This window comes from Ischnura elegans, chromosome 1 (genome assembly GCF_921293095.1).
Source record: "Ischnura elegans chromosome 1, ioIscEleg1.1, whole genome shotgun sequence".
In the NCBI taxonomy this organism is placed as follows: Eukaryota; Metazoa; Arthropoda; class Insecta; order Odonata; family Coenagrionidae; genus Ischnura; species Ischnura elegans.
Genome location: NC_060246.1, coordinates 165,633,091 through 165,654,297, shown reverse-complemented (window position 1 = coordinate 165,654,297; position 21,207 = coordinate 165,633,091). Strand labels below are relative to the sequence as shown.

Sequence of the window (21,207 nt, the reverse complement as noted above, 5' to 3'; positions counted from 1 at the left end):
CTCACCCGGTGGAAAGCCCGAGAAGGCTTACCACCGGGATCGAAGGCACCTGAGGGAATGGGTTTGTTCAAAGAGTTTATTTTATTTTCCATTGTGGTGGAGTTCGAAAAATAAAGGGACCGCCGTGTCTTCTATCTTTCGATCCGTCGCCTAATTCTATTCGCTTCGAATAATCCTTTAACCCTTTCACAGATAAGTTGATAACGTCACGTACTCCTGCGGAGCGGGTAACCGCTCATCTTGTTCCATTCGGCCACACGTGGTTTCCTTCTTATGTTTACTCTCTCGTGAGCTATTCCTTCCTGCAATTAACTGAACGATTTGGCTGTAATGACGTCACCGACTCATGAAATGTGGGCGACAATATTCGCATTTTCATTTTTGAACTTACGCGAGTGAATAAACGTCATCAATTTCTCTCTTTCTCTATACCTTACTCGTTTCTCCCTTCCATCCGCTGAATTCTTTTAATGAATTGCGATTTCGGCCGCCTGACAATGAGAGAATGATCCCATCGTTGTGATCTACGTAAACCACGTCGTTGATCAGCATAGGTGAGGAGACGCCTGTTTGGGTACTGAGTGGGAAATACTAGAAGAATACCACCTGTAAGATGCTTGGCAGGGGGAGAAGATTTTTCACCCTCCATGGACTACTATAGAATTTGATGAGCTCAGTGATAATTAAAGCCACCTCTTTAAATTTCCTCAATATTATCGATAATTTAATCCCAAAAATATGAGAATTTTTTAATGACATCTCTTTTCAGGCACGAATTGTGAAAATATTTAAATATTTCACCTCGTCCTTTCAGAGGCTGGGAAATCCTCCCCTCCCCCTCCCACAACACACGTTGAGTTCGGCAAATGCTGACTTTTCTCGCTTCCCAAACCTCAGGTGACTCTTGAGCTTCTTGATTCTGGCTCCAATTCATCTTCCTGTTTCACCACCGTACACCACACTGCAGTCACATGGTATTTCGTACACTCCAGTGGTCTTGAAGGCTGTCGAATTCTTTGGTTTCACTAGCTGGTGCCTTAACTTGGGAGGTGGAGCATGCACCAAGGCCCATAAAGTGTTGTGGAAATTTGCCTGATGCTTTGATGATGTGGTAGGGAGGCTGTGGAAACCACCTTATCCTCTCCTTCACAAGTATCTGGAAGTTGATTCTCAAAAGGATAGAGAAAGAAAGGAACTGAGGGGCCAACTGACCAATCAGCAGACTGATCTCAAATCAGCTGAACTCAGACATACACAATATGTATAAGACAGACAATTCCAACAAAAATCAATTTAAACCAACAACGCAAACTTTGATGTCTTTTGAAAATTGGCTGGTTGGGGTGAAATCTTGGGACTCATGAGTACAGAATCTGTAAATGTACTTTCGGCACAGACATTGAATGTGATATGCTTGGCATTGCAGTCCTGATGACAACAAATGACTAGCTGGTTGAAATGTCGACAGTAATCGAGCAACGAAATTTGCCGGCCTCGGTGGCGGCGGGGTAACGTTCTCGCCTGCCAAACAAGAGGTTGCGGGTTCGAGTCCCGCCTGGGTAGGTTTCCCCAGTCCAGGGCATGGTCGTTTGAGTACGTTTACTTGTTACATTTGTTGAACACCCCGGTGTAAAATGGCCAACAAGAGCTGTATCCGGAAGTTTGAGAATAAAATAAAATAAAACTCACTCGATCGAAGAAAAGAGATCATTTCATTCAATTGACATGCCAGCAAAGCACCAGCTCATTCTTCATCATTCATTACATGACTCAAACAACATACTTAGTGTTTTTCTATCCAGCAGTGGCTTAGTAAACACGACTTCCATCCCCCATGCTACAGTGTGGACTTCTAATGGGATCACCTAGTTTTGAGAACCCAGTCTGAAATTTGCCTCACCGGCTTGATGGTGTAACTGGCAGCACTTCCGACCTGCAGGGAAGCATTGTTCAGCACTTTTTATTCATTGTCGATTGTGAAAGAGTCAGGACAATGAAAAGACTTCCTGTACTGTTCTGTTTTTCGATCTGTCACCCAATTCTGGAGCAATTCAAAATGAAAAATCAACAACCCTAATCCTTTCCCAGATAAGTTGATGACGTCACAAACTCATGTCTAGCAAGTCTCTGCTTTTCATCCACTCCTTGGCCTGGTACATGGGCCTTGCTTGGCTCCTTGTTGTTCACATTCTTGCAAGGGATTCCTTGCATAAATACAAGGCACTCCCTGAACAAATGAATGAACCAGAACTCTTACGAGGTCATCAACTCATGAAAACTGGGTGGCAAATTTTGGAATTTTTTTTACTTACAAAAGAACCGTTAAATGAGGAATGATTTTTTTTAGCATATCACTTACCTACCTTACCTTGCATCTAACAATTTTTTTTCATGAATTGCAATTTTGGGTCTGAGTGAGCAATGGGGGATACATATGTACATTCCCAGCCTAACCAAATGATTGTCATCTCTACACATTTCACCCTTGGTGCAAAACACTATTAATGTCTCAAGAACATGAGCCTTCAAGTGGAGTAAAAAGATGAGAACACAATTTACTTTTTTCTATAAAAATTTATTACCAACTCAACAAAATCATTAAGATTTCATAGAATAACGGCAAAATTCGTTAAGAATAATGTAGGGAGTGACTCAACGAAAGAACAGTGAAGTGAGCCCAAAAGATTCACAGAACAATTTTCTCCAAGATTGATCACGACAGAGGGCAATTAATTTTTAGAGGCCAGCTGATGATTGCTTCAATTTCATTTTTGGAAAGAAATAAAATAATTCACTCTCCATAGTCAACAATAACACAATCACATAAAAACAAACTTGATCCCATCACATCAACACAAACTTACTCAAGGTTTATTGATAAGGGGGAGCGACTTTCTCCGATGTGATTTACGACAATTCCCAACAAGCATGGGCGCATTTGACCCGTTGTCAGTTGAAAGGAATGGGTAGATGCTCTTCGATTTCCTCAGTCACTTACGGCAACAGCTACTCAAACTGGGCTTGCTATAGGAAACATTTTCTCCATCAAAAGTCAAAACTGTGAGTACTGGGAAAAGTATTCCAGTATGCACACATTCTCAACAAGTGATAAAATTGTGAGTAAATTCTGAGGATGACATCAGTGAAGAAAAAGTAAGCAGTGAACATATTGTACAGAATATATTCCAAACAACTTCCGTCATTCTGCACTTTCATTAAATTATTCTATTGAGATGGTTTCTGAATTTCTGTTCCAAAGCAAAGAGCAAGAAAATAAGGTGACAGCACTGAAAAACACTCAATGAAAGATTGAAAAAAATCAATCAGGTATAATTTACAATTGTGAATTTGTACAATTCCACAAATGCTCCCTCATACAACTTGGCATGATTTGTACTGACCACGAGGGTCGAATACTTACAACAAAAAAGGTCAGGCGTACATTTGGGAATAGGATTCCTCCAGTCACAATTAAGCGCACACCCTGGAGAGAATTAGAAAACTAGGTCCCAGAAAGATTAAAATCAACACAGAAAACAAATTTAATTCTCCGAAGAGCAAAAATCGTGAGCCATTTACAGGCGATTGGGGCCTTTACAGAGCATTTGATTGTTATCTCCAGCCACCCGTACGCATCTCTCAGAACACTGAACAAAGACATGGTTTCACACTGTTTCTCAATCACTGTCACTAGCAGCATCGGACTTCGCATCTGAAAGGAAACACAAAAGTAACGCATATCATACATTGGTGGAGTAGGTACTTGTCAAACATGTATGCATCAATAAATAAGGTACCATGCAGCAAGCACAAGTAATAACATTATAAGTGCGGTTTATGTAAAATCACGTGCACACACAATTGTGTATAAAGTAGAATGTAGCTTAAAGTTATGTCTTCACATTAATTCAGTGATTCATTAAGGTTGCAGAAGCCCTTTAAAAGTGATACCACAGACACAAATGGAAAAACAGTTCTTTTTCTCTTCTCAAATAAAAATCAAACCCATGAGAACAGAGAAACAATGAGAATTTCTAGGTCTTATGGCTGTCAATTGAGTGACAGCATGCAGTTGGCCAAAAAACAGATGCTTTTCATCATTTCATTTCAGAAACCAAGAAATATTAATCATAAAATTATTCATTTCATATGCTCCACAAAATATTTAATGCAGATAATTATGTATTTTCAAACTGATTTAATGACATTTTTAATCATTAAATAACACGTTAGGCACTGTTTTTGGCATTCCGTTAACATAAATCCCCCTGCAAACATATGAAAAAATATTTACTGCATTGCACATCATGAGCAATAAACATATTGAGCACCTAACCTTCACAGCTTGCTTTGCACTACTGTCAGCCTCAAAATAATGTACCGCTGTACTTTGCAAATTTGTATCTGGACTTCAGTGCATGCCATAATAATGAATAATACGTCATTTTAAAGGAAATTTTATTCTCCATTCTGATTTATTTTTTGTTTTATGAAAAATTCAAAAATCAAGATATGCGAGTGCAATCAGTGACTCCGCGCACCAAAAAATTCAACCGTTTTGTCAACTTCATGAACTTTGTAACTCAACCTAGGGAAAACTACTCCGTCTACAACATTCATCTTCCACTATCAGTTGCAAACATTAATGAAGATTAATAAAATGGCTTTTGTGTATTTAAAGAACACATATTTTGATGTTAAATAATGAAAATGTTTAAAGACTATCTAATCCCACAGTTTACCCCTCAAAGAAAACATAAAACTGATAATAATACTTCTTAATTTAATTAAAAATTTTCTATGTTGATTTTTCTGTGATGAGGTTTAGGGAATATGTTTCCTATGAGCCGATCTTCGTCTGTAGATGCATTGTTGCTCTTATTATTAGCAGCAAAGCCAGCAATGGCAACTTCTCTTCCTCCAGAACCACACACACAATCACAACATTCTCTCACAAACCCATTTCATACAACAGACAAGGAGTGCTGGGACAACATTGACTCATCCTTAAAAACCAACACAGATGCTTGATCGCGGATTTGTGATCACACAGCTGCACAGTCTAAGAAACCAGGACTTTAAGAGGTGAAAGATGCCTTACTAATTCCCTAAACAAAACTTTGGGTGATCCTCATTTGAATCTAGCATAAGTAAAATACTTTTTCCAGCACCAAGTAATTCAAGTTTTGAGCACGTGGCTACTTGACAGCTGAAACTGAGCTCTCAATTCCACCCATAGAAAACATAAGACTGGAAACTTGTGAATTCTACTTCTTTTCCTGAATATTTGCAAGCCATGGCTTTAAGATAAGTTTTCCTCCTTCCTACAAAGAGGTTATCAAGAGGGTAATCCTAGACAGAGCATGCAAGTACATACCCGAGTTCCCTCCCCCTCGGTCAGGGCTTGAGTTTCTTGATCCTTCGTCACTTCCAGAGACTGACTTCCGTGAAACCGGAGACCCAGACCTGCAAGTTCAACACATTTCAATAATTGTTTACTCACATACACACACACATACTACTCAAGCCTAACATATGGATAAATTTTGTTAGGTCTACATTTGACCCAAATACACTTAAAAACCTACTCAGCAATCTGAAAGATAAGACCCCTCCTGTATTGCAGTAAGGAATTCACCAGGTTAAATGTCATACGTGTGATAACTCCTACATAGGCCAAACTCTGTGTTATCTCATCGTTAAGTTCATGGAGTACAAGGCACACAATAAAAATGGAAGATTCACTAAATCACAAGTAGCAAACACTCTTAGCTTCAACCTTAAAAAAAGTACTCTCTCGTTGATTTGAAAAAAATTGTTTCATTTTGCACTTCAAACTTTAAATGCTAAAGAATTGATTGACTTGATTATTTAGCACATTGATTTTATGCCCCAATTCATATTTTGAAAGGTCGAAAAAAAGTGAGAATTAATTGAAAATTAAGCCAGCCATCAGGTGGTTAGACCTGATTGATTTGTTTGGGGTATTGGTAGAACTGGCAGAATATAAGTTTGGATTATAATTGTGTATGGATTATACAGTGGGGCCGACTCCATGGGGCCTGAGGGGGCCCGAGTCCCCTCAAAAATTCGCTATGGGTGAGAGGAAAAAATGTGTCAGGCTTGTTGATTTTCTCCGGAGTGTCCAGATATCGATATTCTAGTTATCAGGGTTCTAATGTTGATCATATGATTCTTCTAAAATGCTTAAAAAAAACTTAAAACTCACAACTTATAAAATTTCCTTAGGCAAGATCCATGGTTTGGGCCTCCCCAATAAGTATTTTTTGTAAGTCGGCATCCCTGGGATTATAAATATGAATATTTTCAGGCCTAATCAGTTGAGAAATGAATTTTAAGATATGATTTCATCTCCTCTTTAAATAGAAAGTTATGCTGATAAATCACTCATCCCACAAGGCTTACCTTAGCGTATACCTACTTCATTGCATTATCTGGGAGAGGGTTCCAAAGATCAAGCAGTGGAATCATGAACAAATATCCCTCGCCCAAGCTAGAGATTTGTTCCTAAAATGTGTCGTGTTAAGGAGGAACCTGCGCTTCGAAATACTGCTTTCATTAGTTAGATAAACTCGATAACAACGAGTTAAAATCGCTCAATTAGTCATTCATAAAAATTAAAAGTAATGCTAAATCAATCAAAATAGCTGTACAATGCATGAATTTTACATAAAATGGAATAATCTAGTGATATGAAGAATGGCTGTTATATTGACTCTTAGGTATCGGAAGAATTTAAGTACTTTCTCTGGAAATACAGTAAAGCTTTATAACTACATCATTTGTGATGAATAAAATGAACTTAACTAATGAGACCTTTTGCTCTGTTAATTTCAACCTAATTTGGAAAAATGGTTTATTTATAATTGCTGACCACCAACTTGACAACGCTGCCAACATATCGTAGTTTCACAGCGGTTGAGCACCTTTGTTTGTTTACGTTACCTCGTAGATTTATGTTGCATTGTGACAATATTACTCGTTTTATTATCCCTTTTACTTAGCCTTAAGTTATTAAATATACCTTTGGGCTGAAGTGATGGCGTCATTATGCCGATTTAAAGGCAATTTTGTGTCTGAAGGTAAAGGTAAGAGCTTGGATTATTTGAGGAAACGAAATGTGGCCGAAAGTGAATCCATCAATTCCATCTAAGCGATTTCAACGAGTGCATCTGTTGAAGGATACCGAATCGTTTACGTGCTTTTTTAATTTATTAAGGAATTTTTGCAATATTTCCCAACATAAAGTGTCCATCATTGTTTAAATAATCAATGTTTATGTCTTGATTTATGAAGATTAAAGTCCCTGTCGAATGACTGACACAAAGCTCTTTAATGTTTATTTCTTTGTAGATTTTCCATTCAATATCCTCATCCATACTATTAATAAGGAGTTGATTAGTGAAAATTAGAAACTAATGTGTCAGTTTTAACCCAAATGTAATTCGAATCATTAGTATCAGGATAATTAAATAATACTTGTTCCTAGTGCCGAAGTTTCAGTAAATTTGGAAGGCTGGCATTGCAACTTCTACGGACTCACTTGTGTCAGCTGCCATCGATTGTTCAGGAATGCATCCTAATTTTTATCCTCCTGCAATGACTTCATGAATAGGTAAATGTATTTACTGTTGTTTTTTCAAATTATGCTAATTGGACCTTAGGAAAACGTATCAAAGTAAATGGTTTGGTCAGTGAAAAAGGAAGTACTCTTGTCTATTTTATTTTATACTTTCTAAGAATTACATGGGTGAATATTCGATTAATTAGTACGTTCGCGAAGTTGTATTTCCAAATACTACATGGTCGGTGCCCAACAACAATATGCTTGTCTCGTGGTACATTAATTTACCTGTACACCTTATTCTAGACATTTAATATCAATTAAACTGATGATTAAATACATAATGCGCTAGATTTTCTACTTTACGCATAGAACTTCTATTTAAATAAGTATTTTCTACAAGTTTGAAACGATGCATATTTTTCGAAATAAACGTAAAAAAATTTGAAGTAGTATTCAGAAGAACAGATAAACTATCGCCAGTCTCATTATATTCTATCATTTTTGCTTTTGAAGCGATACGCCGATAATTTCAAGGGATGTATTGAATTCCGGTCATGATTATTCGCATGTTTAATAAAATGTAGTCGCATATAGGAATTACTTTAACAACCAGCACTGATAAATTTCATAATTCTGTGTATAGCACGTTTCGAGATGAACTGAATATTCGTTTAATGAATACGTATAAAAATGACTCCGAAAAATCCAATTCACTGGAATTATGCTGCGGTTGACAGGTTCAATATCGCTCTTCATATTTAACCTCCGTATATTTGCAACGTTGCCACTACCTCCGCCGCATAATGGCTGCTCGCTCTGCAGAAAACCGGAAGTATGTTCTTTAAACTTAAATACTGGCGCTAACATATCGGTAACCCCTTCTAAAAAAATAGATATATTAAGCATCGATGTCTATTCTATGCTGTGCTAATTTTTCAACGATATATTTCGGGCCAAATTTGAGATAAAAAATGTTTTACAAGGGAAGGACATAATTCTCCCATAACGACAATGTATTTCAAGGTGGAAATCCGTCATTTTCAAATCCATAAATCTTTCTTAACACTAGAACCGCGGAGGGGGTCAAATTGACCCCTTACGATTTTCAACATGTAAATTTCGCACTTAATTTTTTTTTCACAAACCTGACATTTTCTGACTTTTAATGAATTGTATAAAGGCATATTCGTGCAAAATTCCGACGCTCTAGGACTATTTTTGTGAACACTAGACAACAATATACCTAGAACCGTGGTAGGGGTCATTTTGACCCCTGCTCTGTTGTCGTTCCCGAACTTTATATTTTCGCAGCAGAAATTCACCGCAAGCGTAATTTTCGAAGGTCGAATGTGTGGGAATGGCATGGATTACCTCTGTCGTTTCTTATTAGGCCGCAGATAAAGGCAACCCGCCCAGCGGACGCCTGAAAGAATGTGAGAGTCGAGCCGCGTAGAAATGGACCTACGCGAAAATTTCCGGGCACCCCCCTTTCCTCGGCTACCCCCACTCAAGGCTCCTTCCTTCCCCTACCGTGCCTCCCCTACCAATGTGGCGTCATTGTAGTTGTCAGCTCAATTACATGAATTACAATGTAATACATCGCAATTCACCCGAATTCATCAGTTTGCGCGGCAGTTCGTCTCACCCGTTCGATTGTTGCGCTGCATCGCTCAGCGCTGAACGAAGGGCAATACCGTTTCAAGGGTGATACTCCGGTCAACGCCCAGCGATGCGTCGATCAAAGGGATACACCGCAAAACAGGTCGCTCGTATTCTCGAGCAACTTTAGGATGTGCCTGAGGATTGCTCTGAGGCGGAGGATGATCCTGTTGTAGTGTATGACGGCGGCGTTGACGCAGAGGAAGAAAGTGAAGAGTCCTTGACTGAAGATTCAAGCGAAGACACTGGTAAGTTTCCTATTTTTATTTTACTCGCATTCTTTGATAATTGTTGCAAATCTATTTCATAAAGCATTTATTTTGTTTGGTACAGGTAATGAAGGTGAGGAATACGTTCCCTATTAGCCGCTAACCACCCGCACACTACGACGTGGACGTGGTCCCCAAATACAGCCTCCCGTGAACCAAGTCGTGTCCACAGTTCCTGCTCAAGGGACGGGGTCGCCCTGGAACTGCCCAGGGCCTCTGCCGTGGTGCTCGGGGCCATCGAGGACGTGGCGATGCTGTAGTCGCACCAGCTGAAGACGACGAGCCGCTTGAGTCTGCTGCTGCCGCTCCTCGTGGACAGGTACGAGGACGAGGTGGTTCTCGCCAGGGGCGTGCTAGTCTTCAATCTTCTTCTTCACTGAGGGTGATGTTCGCTCAGCATGGGATTTGGTGATAACTCCAACTATGCTGAAGCACATGAAGATGTGCACGGAAAATCGGGCTCGTGAAGAAATTGGGGACAAGGACTGGTCGGTATCTATGGATGAACTGGAAGCTTTCATTGCAGTTTTATATGCACGTACGGAGCAAGGAACTTGGAGCTTGACTTTTTTGCTTGACTTGACATTCTTCATTACTGTATGCTTCTCTGCACCAATAAAAGTGTTTCTTTTTTCTTAAATAAATTTAAATTTTTTCCCCATCCTCAGCCGAACATATAGTAAAAATGTGAAAAACGCATTATTTGTGCAAGACGGGTAGCCTATCTAGCGCTTATACCGCCCATATATCATTCAAATTTCATTGTAAATCTCAGATAATTCATTTCACATAGTGCAGTATCCAAAAGAAACCCAAAATACTAAAAATATGGCAAGAAATGACGAGGGGTCAAAATGACCCCCTCCGCGGTTCTAGGTATACGAAAAAGTCCGCGGTTCTAGTGTTAAATGGCCGGTGACATAGTAATATTTTTTCACTATTCGATAGAAAAAATAATGAGCAACAACATATGTCGAAATAAGGGGAGGTTTTCGGGCATGCTTGAAATGATGGTTCCTCCTTAAGTTAACCCTAAGTTACGTATGAAGAATATTGCTGGTGGAATACTTTAAAATTTGTGCGGTATTGGCTCACTTTTCAGGGGCTATTTCAACATGGCCTAACACTGCCTCATTCACACAATCAATTTTTCCTCTCTCTAAGGAGAGCAAAAATTATCACCAAAAATCATGCAGAAATCTAAAGCCTGTAAAACATCAAGTTCAACACTATTCCTTGATGATTAGGTGCAATTTTGCCTTTGAGATCTTGAACAATCTTTGACATCTACTCGCGTCGTGGCTAAAACTTCAAAAAGTGATTTTGTGTTCATCAAGAGGGATATCCCTTTTGGAATGCATAAAGAGTGCTCACCTTGACCTTTGCCCTCCATCGGGCGACCCACTGCGCTGAGAGCCAGCTGGTGACCCACTCCTTGATCTCGAACCACTCCTGGACCTTGATCCACTTTTTGACCTTGACCTACTCCTCGATGGCGACCTGGAACCGCTCTTCGACCTGGAACGAGATCTGGAACCGCCCGACCTCGATCGACTCCCAGACCTCGACCTTGAGCCGCTCTTTGACCTGGAGCGAGATCTGGAGGGACTCCTGGAGCCACTCTTGGATCGAGACCTGGAGCGAGACCTAGCCTTTGAGCTGTGCCTCGAGCCACCAGAGCCAGACCTTGAGCGCGACCTGCTCTTGGAGCGTGAACTGGATCGGGAGCGTGCAGAGCCACTGTCCGAATCCGAGGCGATGCGTCTCCTCTTGCCTTTGCGACCACGATCACTCCCACTGTCTCTGCAACAGAGCGCCAATCATATTAATAGGCCGTCTAAATTGACATTTCAATTTCATGATATTCCCATACATCACAGAGGAATAAGATCCCATGCTCGAAACATTGGCTCAATAAAGTACATACTTTATTTACAGACTGCCTGCCTTGATATTTTGCCTGCTAATTAAAGTCAAAATACAAAGTTCCAGAGGCAACAATAATGAAACTTTTCAAAAGATAAATGCATCTCAATAATGTGCGCCTTTAATTGCATGGAAAATATAGACATCCAATCAATATAAATTAAAAAGTCACTAATCTGATAAACATGATGATAAGATCACAATATGGACGTATATTAATAATAGTCTTGATCACTAAAAATTATAGTCACTGTTTACTCATAGTTCACAATGCATATGATGGTGCTTGGTCCTTACGTAAATTATGTAAACAATTTTATTGGATTTACAAAAAGAAATCCAAGGTGTAATTTCTATGATAGTTTTTAATGGTGCTAGTGATCTCAATTTTCAATTCGTCCATGTAGCGCAGTCCTGACAAAAACATGAACCACAATGGCCTCCTCTGCTAAGGTCACCACTCACACAACTATTAAAATCCCGTCACGTCAATGAATACAGGATACAAAAGAGACATATGTATGACGATCTTCACTATAATTTGTATTTGTCAGAATAGAAAACCTTGCACCTAATCATTGCTTTTATCATTATCCTCATTGATTAGCAACTACTCTGATAAAAGTTATAATATTACTTTTAATGATTTCTCATATAAAAAACTACAGATAAGGAAACACAAAAAGAAAACAAGCAGGGATATTGTTTCACCCTTATGCTTACAGCTCACCCCACACCCCCTCGTTCACCTGTCAAGAGTCGTATTATTGCCATAGCAGAATGCACGTGAGCACAAGTGCGCACAACAGGTGCACAGTTGACGAATGCTATTCATGAGAAGTACCACCTTACGCACACCCACAAAGGTGGTTTCTTTATTTTTGTACTGGCCTTTAATTTATGTTGCCTTTTGTTATAGCGCAAACAATGGGAAAATGAAAGTCCAAAAAGAAGGCAAAAGCTGAGTGCTATTCATTTAAAAAGGTATGCCATCAAGATAACAGAGAAGATATTGATGCTGGAGGCAGAGAAGTGATTCCTAAAATGTTGAAAATGAAACATAACTTTCAATCATGATAAACTTTCTCCTCAGCAATCATTTTCCTCATAATTTCACCTTTCAACACAAAAGAGAAAAAAAACTTACGGGCTGGCAATTTTGAGCTGGCCACCGTCAGAATCAGATTCACTCGTTGAAATGGTTTCCTTGGAGACAATTTTGAGTTTCTGCTTGCCGGAAAGGTTGGGACTCTGTAAGAAAACGTAACCAAAAATTTTAATGCCATTCTTTGAATAAGAGGGAGATGTGAAAAATATGGGAAGAACTCAAAATTTAAAATCTATTCACTCAAGTTTCTGTTTCACTCGTACACGAGCCTAGCTAGCACAATACTTTAGAATTTATTCATGTACTTGGGTTGATATCTAACTAAATCAATTGATTGAAATGATCTCTAGTTTTTCATTTTCATTAATTAACACATTAAAAAGAAACTGAATGGGCATTTGTAAACAGGCATGGTGAGAAAAAAATACCACATGCAAACACTATCCTTTCCTCAGTAACATGTTAATTTTTCCCAAAGGATGATACAGTCCCAATAGTACTTACTAGTGTATTTTGCTGAAATTATATTGGAATCCAAAACAAATTTAATTAACCAGGATCTTTCGAATTTCATCTGAGTTCTAAAAATATTTTGGCCCCTGAGGCAGTGGCATAGCCAGGAATTTCGTTCAGGGGGTCCAAAAGCAAGGGTGGACATTTTAAAAAAACAGGGTACTAAGTAGAGGGTTTTAAACTAATTTTAACACTTTTCACAATTGAAAAAAACTTCATTTTACAAAGAAATCTCTTAATTCATGACATTTCAATATTTTGTTTTGTTTCATGAGGCAAAGTAATTGTGTTTAAATATTTTGGGGGAGGGTCCGGACCCCCCAAATGGCCCACTAACTTCGTCCTAAATATCTCGAAGGTGACAAACTGCAAAGCAACCCTAAAGAATGATTAAATTGAACGAGCGATACGCACCTTGCGTCCACTGGCAGCGGCCGCGGCAGCAGCCGATCCCCCGCCTCGTCCCTTCCTGCCCACCTTGCGCCCTCCTTCCTCACTCTTCCTCCCCCTCCCTCCCCCCACCCTCTTGCGGCTCGGACCATCACCCTTGCTCTTCTTCTTGCGACGACCCTCACCCTCCGACCTGCAACACACACACACATGAATCACACTTCCTACACTCACCAGCGTCATTTTCATACAGAAACGGCTAAGATTCAACCTCACTCCCTACCATCAACTCTGACCAAACTTCAGAGCAAAAATATTTTACACAGCAAATAGGCTGCTGGTACGTGGCAAAAGTTTAGGGAATCAATAATTCATGTTGGACCAACAAGAAAAAATACTTTAAGAGACTTCCACAAGAATATTTATTTCATGACCATGGTTTTGTGGCACTCAACGATTTTGACTGTTTGACGACTCCAAGGTGGTGCAATAAATCATCCTGTGGAAGTACGTTTCTTGTTTGAGGAACAGTTCTTTTCTTCCACATGTATTTTATATGATTTATTAAACAAGCAATAGGGGCAAGAGACAAAAGCTTAAAAAAATCTCAAGGCACCGAGTGTCACTTTGAAAATTGTCTGGACATGGGATGAGCCTGGCCTCATTTGCTCAGTAAGGACCACAACATTAACGATAGTTGAAGCTGAATCTGAGGATGCTTCTAGTTGTTGTCATTGTGGATGGAGCATGGGTAACCTTTGAGGCGCAAACGTAATACGCACCCTGACGTCTCCTTCCTGCGCTTCTTCTTGGGCCCCCTTGGCGCTCCACCCTCACCGTCGCCATCGCCACGAGGACGGTCACTGTCGCCAGAGTCATCGGACACATACCTGAGTCAGAACAAGATAGATGGCAACCAATGACCACATCAATACCATCATACAATGATCGCTCAATACATCAGCACAATTCATTCCACAAACTCAAGTGCTATCAAGGATACACTCATGTGCATGCCTAATTGTAAACAAGGTTGTTACAAGATTCCTGAATTTAAAATCCCCGACTTAAACTCTTAACTTCCCCTGACTCTGAGCAACATGATTCAGGGTAAATGGACAGTACCATCACTGTTATCAATCTAGCTTTGTTCAATACCACTCATTGTAATGCAATACGCATGTTTTAATTTTGATTAAACCAAACAGTTGGCAATGCATTATTCCTTAAGAAATTTGATGAAATACTGGTGACATTGAGATGAGTATTCTTTTCAAGACTGAGGCTATTCTGCCTCAAGTCAAAAGACAATTGAGAAAAATCAAGATAGGTTGGCTCTTTGGGGCTGAGCTTATGCTGCGCAAATTCAAAAAAACTGTTAAAAAAAATCAAGAAAGACTTAAAATCAAAGTTTCACCATTGCAACTTCCTATGCTTTCCCGCCCGATTTAAGTGTCACAGCGTCAAATGAAGACTTGACATAAAATCGAGAGTAAAATCATAGTGTTACTGCTCATTTTTAAATCCAATGTGAGTTCTGGTATGTTGACTAACTAGATCATATAGGCAAACTACTTAACTTTGTACACATTACCTTCTATCATATTGTCAAGAGATAGGAAAGATATGCCACAAGAGAAGAAGTTCAATTTTCTATGAAAGAAATTGTTACAACACTACATTTGTTAAGAAAGTTCTTCGACCAAGAGCATGCATGTGAAACAATTATGTAATGCATTTGCGCAAAAGATGTGCGTCATTACTCACCTCTCATCCTTGCGCCTGCCTTTGCCACCTCCTTTCTTCTTCTCGGTGGGCATTTCCCCAAAGAGCAACGCACCCTTGGTCTTCTCCTTGTACTCTCGCCGTTTCACCAGCAGCTGCTCAGCCTCTGCCCTGCGCTGCTCCTCCAAGCGTTTCTGCAAAGAGGGCGCAAATTATCATCAGCAAAGGCTCACCACACTATGACAAGGGGGCAGCAATGTTGCGGTACATCCTAACATAGTGGCAGTAAGAACAAAACCCAGAAGTTTTCATTCTCATGACAAGCACCGACAAGTCTCATCTATGGCCAAATTCCAATTCAAGTACACCACCTAAGGATATTCCATACATGCACTAACTCAATTACATCATCAGGGCATACCAGCAAACCACCTAATAAGTTTCACCTACTTGTTTCGACTTGAGTCACTTAAATACAAGAGCATAATGTTGAAATACAATTTTCAACCTAAAAAGTAGCTTAGGTTGCAGTAATATGTAACATTTCTAAAGCAAAGTATGCATATGTTCATATGTTACTCCAATGTTTCTTTATTAAGGCTGGTGCATCTTTGCAGTAAGCCTTCAACTGTGGCAGCTGCACTATATCTTGTTTTGTCCATGAATTTTGAACAATGTCGAAGCACATAATGTCACTTCTGGAAACTGGGAAATTAAAGTTCAGCTAGTATTGGAAGTCCCATGACGAGATTGATTGGAATTCAGTCAACGAATCACTCACTCCATTTGAAGACACTCCACTCTGATCTCATTCTATGGAAGGGAGAGAAGAGACTGTTAGTGTTCACTTGCCTGCTCTTCCAGCTGCCGCAGTCGGAAGGCCTCGCGCTCCTCTTCCTGCTTCTTGCGCATTTGCCTCTCCTCCTCGTCCAATCGCCTTGCACGACCCACATGGTGCTCGGCCTGGATGAGCAAATCAGAGCACTGACGAGCCTCAAGGGCAGCAATCGCCAGGTCATACTTCATTTTGTCCCCGTGCATAGACAGGTGCTGGAAATACCTGTCGATAAACATGTTGGAACAATGCATTAAGGAATTTCTATGAAACTGAGTGATACTAACAATCTTGAATTGTAAAATGACAAATTAAAATAATTTAAAATCATGACCCTGTACTTGATTATATGTAAATAGCACATACTAATTATACAAGAATTGCCATGAGAAAGAATTCCCCTGGACTGGGAATCAAACCACCACCATTCCTGGAAAGCCAAAGGTCCGTTTGATTCCCGGTCCAGGGTACTTTTTTCTCATGGCAATTCTTGTATATTTCACTGCCGTTCACGCGGCAGGATTAGAAATGTTATGCACATACTAAGTTATATTGCCCATGAAGAATTTAAATACCAATTCTTTTTGCAATTCACTGTCTTTAGAATATATCATAATTAGAGATAATTCACTGATCAAGGCACTCAAAATGTAGACAATTTTTTATCATTTCAATTTCATAATTTTAAATAATTATGAGTGAATAAAAAAACAAAAGCAAGTATCATGACGGCTAGCTTAAATCTGCTTGGTTCTGCACCTAGATCCGGACACAATTTGTAGACATGTAATTTTTTTGTCATTATGATTTGTTTTGTCTAAATTAGCAAACATCAATGGAACAGACAATGAAATTTGAATAAAATATACCCAATCAAACAAAATTTACTCATGCGCATAACAGGCAATGTCTTAGCTTACCTGCGGGAAAGACCAAGCTCGTGGACAGCTCGCAATACAGTGTCTAGAGTGGATTTTTCATCTTTGAGAATGTGAGTCGCAAGTCGTTGAAGGACTAAGGCAATGTTGTACAATATTACAGTATCTTGGGGAGCCACTCTTCTTGCCTGCAAGAGATTACAAAAGAAACGAGCATTGAAGAAACCTGTCGTGCACATGTAGTTAAGGCTCCATTAAAAGTTCTCGGCAGCTACACGAAAACCTGTTTTTGACTCAGTAGAGTCTTGATCTTGAAGAACTGCAGGGAGGCAGGGGTGATGGGGAGTAAGTGACCATTCTCTTAACCACTGAGAACACTAGCAGACAACCACCCGGCATTCATGCATTTATTTTGCTCTGCAGGAAATTAAACCTTTTATCGGGTTGGCTGCCCTCACAATCATGCCTTCCCTTGACCAGGATGGGAGGAACCTCACCCTTCCAAACAACCTCCCACCACATCATTACCCCCCTCTTCTCCCTCCCTCTCTACACAATCAGGTGCCGTCAACTCATTACAGAGTCTACACCACTGCCTTCACACTCACTTGACTTTTCCACACATCACGGTCAGCCAATTCATTCACAAATTTCAAAGTGACTTAGAAGGAAAAAATACAGGTAAGTACAGCAAACAAATATCAAAAATATAGCAAGGGGGTACACTCTGCTAAAACTTTAAAAAATCCACAAATTTAAAACAGCAAACAATCCATATTTCAGCAGTTAAATGTGTGAAATTGGTCCTTAAAAATTGAGACCTTGGCTGTGTTTTCAATTCGTGGTAAGCCAAAGAAATAACAAATATCTATTTCTATAATTAACACTTGATAGCAATAACAACACCATTGGCCAAACGATTTTTTGAGCAATTATATAATTATTCATGAAGCTACTGCATTATTAGTGACATGCATTCAGATGGGGCAAGTGAAGCACTCCATCAGCAACTAAAACTATGGTGCTATCACACTGTGGAAGGGTTCTCCATGTGCAAAAATGAATGCTGAGAGCATATTTGAGTACAGTCAGTCTCAAACTATTGCTGCTTGCACAGATAGTTTGTTGTGAGACTTTGTACAAGTGTTTCGAACTGAAATGAAAGAACTTTGTAATTTCCACACAAATATCTTACTGGACTCGTTTTTTTCTCTGCGCAACATCATTTGGTCCAAATACAAGAAATTCAAAATCTTGAATACACTTGGTCATCGGAGGATAAAAATGTCCACGGACATTAAGGGTTAGAGATGGGAAAATAATATAAGTACATAATCAGGAAACACTCTTTCATAGTGACTTTTCCAGAAATTTCCACACAGTCTATGGCATCCATCCACTTTCTTCCCCAAATCCAGGGTGTCAACCGGAGGCCTAGTTTCAAATTCCCACATATTTCCCACACTAACTAATTAGCTTGGCTTAGCAATTATTAGCTAGATTCTGGTCCCCGGTTCTCAGTACTGCCGGTTCTTGGTCTGTGGAACCAGTACCAAGAACCGATCGCATTAAGTCCATACTTCGGAACCAGCTCGGAACGGTGGCGAGGATTTGAATTTGGCACCCAAAGCCGAAATGGTATGCAGCGTATTCAAAGCCAAAAAGTGAAAAAAAAAAACATTAAAACAACGCATATGTTACTTTCCAATTGCATGGCGTTCATGTTTTTTTCTTTTGAGAGTTGCTCGCTAACATGCGCATTTAAGGGTTTGTCAGTTTGTCGCTCTCTCCAACATAATAAAATGTCCATAGCCACAGCCGCTTTCAATCCAGCTGACTTTTTGCCCGCCACTGCGCCGTTCTTTCTACCTACCATAGGTCTCTATGGGTGTCTTCAAATGAGTCGAATCGTGCCATTGACGGCACAGCACCCATTTCAATCCGGCCCTGCGCTGTGCCATCTATGGCGTGAAATACAGACAATGCTACATTGAGGCCTCTTTCAGACAAAACAACTTTTCGCCAGCCGCCATTACTGTGAAATTCAGGCGGCTTTCAGACGAGACGATGCTCTGCACTACCGTGGGCCGTGCCGTGAACGGCGGCCAGGGGAAAATCATTCCATCTGAATGTGATGGTATGCTAACTACCTATGCAGTATTTAAACTGTGCTCCAAACATATTTCGCGCCGGCCTTCAAAATCAACATCAACCACTACTGTTTTCAGTGAATGTCTTTTCAGTACTGTAGGCAATATTTTTGCCAGAAAAAGGGTAGATTAGACCCAGAGAGGGTAAAAATGTTGGATTTTTTAAATCAAATTCTGAAGAAAGAACCAGTGGATTCCTGATGTAAGGTGACTTATTGGTCGACCATGCATTCTTCAACAACGTGTTATTTAAACTTTTTTACTTGGCAAATAAAATTATGAAAACGATTGTAAGTTTTTTTTAAAGAGCTTTCCCACTAATTTACTTCCTTAATGAAATTATTTTCATTCACTTCTTGTGGTTGTTCATTTAAATTTGCCATTAATTCAGATAATAAAAGTTCACTCTCGACATCGAGTATCGAGGACCGATGGGGGAGAACCGGACCGAGAACCGAAAAAATTTAAGAACCGTCTCATCCTTCCTTAAGTCCCTTGCACATTAAAACTTGAGTGAGGAGTGACTGTCCAATGCTGGAGAACAGAACTAAATGTTATGTTTACCACTCTCATTCCATAGATAGCAAAAGAGGCTAAAAGGCAGTGTCAGAGACAGAAAAGGGACATGCCGAGTGATGCACTAAGTACGTAATATGGAGTCCTGTCACTGGAGTAATCCTCTATAAGGATGGAGAAAACCACTACGTGATTCAGGCTTAAAAATTAAATTCTTTCACACTGTTTTTTCAAAGGGCAAAGAACAATAAATATGAATGTAAATAATACGATTGTATGGGAACCTTATAGAATGTCGAAAAGGGATTTTTAGGGGCAGGTTATTTCTTTAAATTTCTCATACAATTTTCCATATTTTCCTGGGTCACTCTTATTTCCTGTATTGATTGACACTTGGCAATTGTAGCTAGGCAAGGGGGATGGAGTACATAGCTGACATAAATATATATTCTATGAAGCTAATATGGCAAGCAATGCAACCTTCGCTCCCATTTCACCAACCTTGAGTAACGTGAGCTTGGCTTCCTTCAGCTTTCCTGCCTTGAAATACGCACGAGCCATGTACTGAAGAACTTCCACATGATGGTACTTGTAGAACTTCTTCAAGCAGTTCTCGTACTGAGGATTGCAAACATTAGGAAAGTACATCAGAGTAGGCATTACTCAGGGAAACTTTTCACAACTGAAACATGCATAACCAGGAACACAATAGAATATTCAAAAAATGAAATGCATCACACAATATAATGGTATTTCGACATTCAGGTCATCAGAAAGTACATTTCAATGAGATTGACTCTCCTTATGAAATATTTTCTTTTCATTTTTTTATCACAGCATTCAGATAAAAGAAGAGCCATAAACATTTTTTTAAGGTAAAAAAATCATTGGAAATAAATTTTGTGTGAAGGTAAATGGCTACTTGTGTAATTTATGGCGTGGGCATAAACCAATAAAAAAAAAAAGTAACTGAAATGTATCTACATACATATATACTTTGTAGGAATCAAAATTTTTTTCATTAAATCTGGAAAATTACAAAAAATACAGGTATATCTATTAGTTATTAAGTGAAGGTTCTACGGCCATCAAACAGTTGAAAGAAAATAAAATCCCCTAGGTCTTCTAATTGCAGACAAGAAAGGGAGTGGGGGGAGGAAAAGGAAAGATAGGGATAGGTTGGGAAGAAACTTATAAAATAGGCAGAAATTAAATAAAATTCAAAACATTCAAATGCTCATTCTCGGATTTTCTATGAGGATACATTTCAGCATGGAAATTATACACACACACACTCAGGTTTGCAAAGTTTTCACTCGTGTTATTTGAGAGGTGTAATTCATGAAGATGAATTTACACTCTTTGCACCATAGGCTCACTTTTCTGCAGGCTATTCTACATCCACGCGCATCAATACAATTGAAATTTACAGATATTTACACAGAGATTATTATCTTCTGTAGAGCCAATCACTTCATAAATATATCGAATTGCATTCTTCTTTGCTTTTCCATGCTTACAAAGATGTTGCATGAGACTATTGGAAAGTTCCTTGGACGGGGTTGAGCAGGAAGACTGCTTGAATAGGGAGAGAGCAATGTCGAGACCCAGTTGTGTTTTAACAAAAACCGTGCAATGCAAATTCCCGAT

General features: G+C 39.4%; 1 protein-coding gene across 1 annotated transcript in view; it reads right to left on the bottom strand.

Annotated features, from left to right (window-relative positions):
* Window positions 1–3,524: 3,524 nt before the first annotated feature.
* The window catches only part of LOC124173209 (RNA polymerase-associated protein CTR9 homolog), a 37,169-nt gene continuing 19,486 nt past the window's right edge, over window positions 3,525–21,207 (bottom strand). Inside the window, exons 14-23 of the mRNA XM_046552749.1 lie at window positions 20,059–20,175; window positions 16,934–17,079; window positions 16,031–16,238; window positions 15,221–15,372; window positions 14,236–14,343; window positions 13,478–13,646; window positions 12,590–12,693; window positions 10,891–11,319; window positions 5,378–5,466; window positions 3,525–3,712 (exon numbers count right to left, since the gene is read on the bottom strand). Coding sequence (XP_046408705.1) covers window positions 3,678–3,712; window positions 5,378–5,466; window positions 10,891–11,319; window positions 12,590–12,693; window positions 13,478–13,646; window positions 14,236–14,343; window positions 15,221–15,372; window positions 16,031–16,238; window positions 16,934–17,079; window positions 20,059–20,175 — 1,557 coding nt within the window. The 3' untranslated portion in view covers window positions 3,525–3,677. The remainder of the gene's footprint in view (window positions 3,713–5,377; window positions 5,467–10,890; window positions 11,320–12,589; window positions 12,694–13,477; window positions 13,647–14,235; window positions 14,344–15,220; window positions 15,373–16,030; window positions 16,239–16,933; window positions 17,080–20,058; window positions 20,176–21,207) is intronic.